We start from the raw sequence: 5,113 nt of genomic DNA, 5'->3' as shown, positions 1-5,113 counted from the left end.
GTTTATAATGGACAGACTATTTGTTTCTTAGAAAGTGTATACTCAATTGAGGTAGGGTTGGATGGTTACTCAACATAATATACAAGAATAGAGATTAAGGTGGATTAGGCATAAGCGTAATGTTTGTTAAAAAAAGAATAATAACCCCCATATATGTGTGTGTGTGTGTGTATGTTTATTGGAGCTGCGGTGGCTCAGAGGTTAAGACGCTGAACTGCAGGCTGTGGAAGGTCGGTAGTTCAGCAGTTCGAGACCCGGGTGCCGCATGACGGAGTGAGCTCCCGTCTCTGGCCCCAGCTCCTGCCAACCTAGCAGTTCGAAAGCAAGACATTGCAAGGAGATAAATAGGTACCGCTCTGGTGGGAAGGTAACAGTATTCCGTGTACCTTGGTGTTTAGTCATGCCGGCCACATGACCACGGAAACGCCTTCGGTCAGCGCTGGCTCTTCGGCGTTGAAACGGAGATGAGCCTTTACCTTTTTAATGTATGTTTATATGTTTATTTTGTGTTTGTGCAAAACGTGAAAATTTCAATAAAATTCTTTTTAAAAATGACAATACAAAAGAGCACAGTAACATCCAGTTCCAATGGTTCCCTCTAAGCTGTGGAGTCTCGTGAGCAAAAATTCTGCTTTGTGAGTGACTGGCATGAAAGTTGTGAGCGAGCGATTTGGCTCCTGCATAAATTAGTTGGCTCTGGAGCCACATCCTTCCTGAGCGAAGACAAAAATGTGCGAGCCGGAGGCTAAAAAACTGCGCTAGCTCACACTGACTCGTCTTAGCGGGAACACTGGTTGTGACGTGCACTGCAAGAGGATTGCAAGTGGATTATTTAGGCCCAGTCTGCATCTAGCATTCGCTCCGCTGTTTTACCAAACCCACGTTGGAGCAGAGATTCCCCTCTACGTTGCACGCCACGGTCACTTCCTTTGATTGTCGGATTTTATGGTAGCCTCCACACTGCATGCGGGTTCCACTCTCTTTGATCTCTCGGTTTTATGGTAGCCCTCTGCATAGATTTAATGGCTGTTTTACAGCCATTCAGGGGTGACTCTGCAGTCAATGCAGCATTGGCCCAGGGCAGTGTTCCCTCTAAGCTGAGTGAGTGTGAGCCAGCTCACAGTTTTTTAGCCTCCGGCTCACACATTTTTGTCTCAGCTCAGGAAGGATGCCTCGCTCACAACTTTAATGCCCAGTAGCTTACAAAGTTTCATTATCTGTAAGGCCAGATAATGAAACTGAAGCTCACCCAATGAGAAGGGAGCCCTCACTGGAGAAGAAGACCCTGATGCTGGGAAAGACTGAAGGTCAAAGAAGACGGGGACGGCAAAGGATGAGATGGTCAGACAGTGTCATCGATGCAACGAACATGAAATTGAGCAAACTTCAGAGGACAGCGGAAGACCGGAAGGCCTGGCGTGATCTGGTCCATGGGGTCGCGAAGAGTCGGACTCGACTGTGCGACTGAACAACAAAAGCTCACAAAGTAGAATTTTTGCTCACAGGACTCCACAGCTTAGAGGGAGCCTTGGCCCGGGGTGTTTGAATGTGGTTTTGAGCCGCATCTTTTTCTGTCCCAGTGTGGGTTTGGTAAAACAGCGGAACAAATGCTAGATGCAGAATGGGCCTTAGTGTGCGTGGCCGCAGCCAACGTGTCTCCTGGTGGAATGGCTGTGGTTTCAGCCCGCGAAGGCTATTTTCCTTGCTGGTTCTTCTTTTTAGTTTGAAGTTCAGAAAACGAACAGCCGCACGAGCCGACGAGGGCTGTGCTGGTTGTCCTCCTCCGGCCTCCACGATGTAGCCTTTGAGATAGCTCTTATTCGTGTAAAGCTAGTCCTGTTTGGCAGAGTCCATTTCCCTTGACCGTAGTTGCTTCTTTCTCTGCGGAATTGATCCCATAGCTAAACCTGAGACCCGAATGCTGTGCGGCTAAGTAGATGAGGTTATGCAGGGACGGTGAGCGAGGGCATTCAAGGACATTTTTATTTATTTATTGACATATTTCAACAGCATGTTTCCTCTTGGCTCAAGATGGATTGCAAATTATCCTGGATACAAGATCAATTATTCCGTGCTCCAGTCCAAAAGCATAGTAAATAGACCGCCACCTTGAACCATGAGGAAAGGTGGGGTATAGATGTTTTAAGAAATTAATTCATAAAAATTAACCCGGCTGTTGCATCCCATCCACAAAAGGCTTCCAAGGCAAGAGACATCCAGAGGGTGGTCTGCCATTGCCTGCTTAGCTTCCAAGATCTGAAAAAATGGCAGGCGAAAAGCGGAAGCCTCGGGGAGTTCCCGAGTGGGGAGGGGGTTTAAATCGGAAGTGGCTCGACACCGGAGGAGCGATCACACAGGAGGGAAGTGTGGCTTTAAACGGGAGAGCTGAGAAAACACCACTTGGGGACCTGGTATCAAAATACTCCGGGTTAAAGCGGTTTTGAGCCGGAAACCAACGGCTGGGGACGGGAGGCAGATGTTGACGGTGTGGTCGTGCAGATAAAATCCGTTGTGGAACTGTCACGACACCAGGTCAAACGGCGCGTCTGAACGCACCCATAGAGAAACCTGAGTCTTTATCACTGTTGGGGAGTGCACAGTCTCAAACAAGGGTTTGCTGGCTCTTAGAAGCCAGTGCAAAGGGAGAGAAAGGGCTGCCTTGATTCCCCAATGCTACCCCGCACAAGTGCCCCTCCAAAATTCTGCCTGCCCAAGATTTGTGGGTTGGCCCCTAGAGGGAGCCTGTATGGGCCCAGTTAAGTTTCACTGGTCTCGGTGAACTGGACTGGGGTGTGTGGGTAGGGGGGTCTGTATACTGTCTCCAGCATGCTCTTCTCACACGGAACCTCTTTTCAAAAGGCTTCTCTCGCCATACCACTTAGGAAGCATGTAACGCAAAGGCAGCATTTTGAAGACCTCTGTGATAACAGCGGCTTTCTGTTTATGCTTCCAGCCTGCGGGAAAACTCCATCAGCCAGGAGGGAGCGTGTGAAGTAGCCCGTGCCCTTCGAGCAAACGGCACGCTGAGAAATTTGGAGTGAGTCACTTGGTCTTATACGTGGTCTCTCAGTCATCTTTTGCCCACCTTAAGAAGCATTAAGACATGTTACCAGCTCATGCGCTTAAAATTTGGGGATGTAAGGCACAGGCAGATGGGATGGGTCTCTGAGAGAGGCACTGGGGAGGAGATTTTAAGAAGGTCACGTATAGGAGAGGGAATTTTGGCAGTGCACTGTGTGATTATTTCTCTTGGGTTCCTTCCATTTGGGGCCGGCGTCAGCATGTGCTGTGGTGGGGCAGTCACCAGGGCCCAGGACTTCTGGCAGGTCCCACTGCAATCGACGCTCCCTGCTCACTTATTTGCTAGTGCTCCATTGCGTTCCCTGGGCCCGTAACCTACTAGATTCTCTGGTTTGGTATAGCCAGGAACCATTAGCAAGTTAGCAGAGCCCACAAGGCTTAGAATCCTAGAAGCACAGAGTCGGAAGGGGCCGTATGGGCCATCTAGTCCAACCCCCTGGCTCAATGCAGGACCAGCCTAGAGCATCCCTGACGAGTGTTTGTCCAGCCGCTGCTCAAAGACTGCCAGGGAGGGGGAGCTCGCCACCTCCCGAGGCAGCTGATTCCACTGCTGCACAACTCTGACTGACCAAAAGGTTTTCCTAATATCCAGCCGGTACCTTCCCGCCCTGAATTTAAACCCATGATTGCGAGTCCTCTCCTCTGCTGCCAACAGGAGCAGCTCCCTGCCCTCCTCCAAGTGACAGCCCTTCAAATCCTTCAAGAGAGCCATCCTGTCCCCCCTCAGCCTCCTCTTCTCCAGCCCTTCAAATCCTTCAAGAGAGCCATCCTGTCCCCCCTCAACCTTCTCTTCTCCAGGCTGAACATTCCCAAGTCCCTCAGCTTTTCCTCAGAGGGCTTGGTCTCCAGGTCTCATAGGACTTACCAGGCAGCAAAGCGTCTCTTGTCTCTGTGTGTGTGCTGATAAGAAACAAAATTACACAGAACCCCTTTATTTATAGAACTCCATTTTAGACAGGATAGGGTCAGGATAGTAGTCTGACCTAACTAACTAGGATGGATGCAGATGCAGGATGCATGTCCTGCACCAAGTTGGAGAGATCTGGAAAAGTGTGTGCAAGAGAGACAGAAGGTGTCAGAAGAGAAGGAAGTCGTTCCCTAATAGCAATCTACATCAAAGGGATAGTATCAGAGAGAAGGATGGTCAGTGTCCTGAGCCCGTCTATCTCTCTGACTCTATCGTAACCCCCTCTGAACGCTGAGGCTAAGAGTTTGGTGTAGTGGTTAAGAGTGCAAACTCTAATCTGGGAGAACCGGGGTTTGATTCCCCACTCCTCCACATGCAGCCAGCTGGGTGACCTTGGGTCAGTCACCAGTTCTCCCAGAGCTGTTCTCTCAAGAGCAGTCCTCGAAAGAGCTCTTCCAGCCCCACCTACCGCACAGGGTGTCTGTTGTTGGGGAGGGGAAGGAGATTGTCAGCTGCTCTGAGACCCCGAGTAAAGGTCTCTTCTCCTCTTCTTCCAACACTGGGGTTGCACAAGAAGTGGGGAGCGCTTAGAAGTGGGCCAGGGAAGGACGCCCAGGCAGGTGGGAGGCATGCAGGTGGGCGGGGAGGGAAGGGAGAGCATGTTTCAGGGCCTGGTGGTGGGTAGAAGAGGGAAGGGGGCCCTGGGAACCCTCTGTCCAAAGCCCTCCCACCAAACCTGGAACTGGCCCCGCTGAATAGCGATGAACATCCTCGCTTCTCAGGGGGAGACCGTCAGCAACAGAACCTGGCCAAACAGGGCCGATTCTATGGGGACGTCAACGGTCAGTTTGGTCAGGAGGCTAACGAAGGAGCCGAGGATGGGGAGGGAGTGGGGGGGGCTGCACTGTTGGAAGGCGAGACGGCTCAGAAGAGACATTCGGCCGCGGAGCAGGATTTCAAGGCAAGGACCCAGGGCGAAGGTGGCGGCCTGGGAGGAATAAAGTCAGGCGAGAAGCGGCGTGGAGGAAGGACAGGCTGCAGGGAAGCCTACTGTGGGACCCAGAGGCAGGAGGGGCAGAGGTAGAAGCCCAAATCCCCCCCCCCGCTGTGACACTGGAGCTCACC

The 5,113-nt window shown here is 51.4% G+C and overlaps 1 protein-coding gene across 1 annotated transcript in view; it reads left to right on the top strand.

Annotated features, from left to right (window-relative positions):
* Positions 1 to 5,113, top strand: part of NLRC3 (NLR family, CARD domain containing 3) — a 30,427-nt gene that overhangs the window by 14,567 nt on the left and 10,747 nt on the right. Inside the window, exon 9 of the mRNA XM_015413560.1 lies at positions 2,954 to 3,037. Coding sequence (XP_015269046.1) covers positions 2,954 to 3,037 — 84 coding nt within the window. The remainder of the gene's footprint in view (positions 1 to 2,953; positions 3,038 to 5,113) is intronic.

The sequence above is a fragment of the Gekko japonicus genome, unplaced genomic scaffold (genome assembly GCF_001447785.1).
Source record: "Gekko japonicus isolate JY-2015 unplaced genomic scaffold, Gekko_japonicus_V1.1 scaffold1098, whole genome shotgun sequence".
Taxonomy (NCBI): Eukaryota; Metazoa; Chordata; class Lepidosauria; order Squamata; family Gekkonidae; genus Gekko; species Gekko japonicus.
This window is presented reverse-complemented; position numbering and strand designations above follow the sequence as displayed.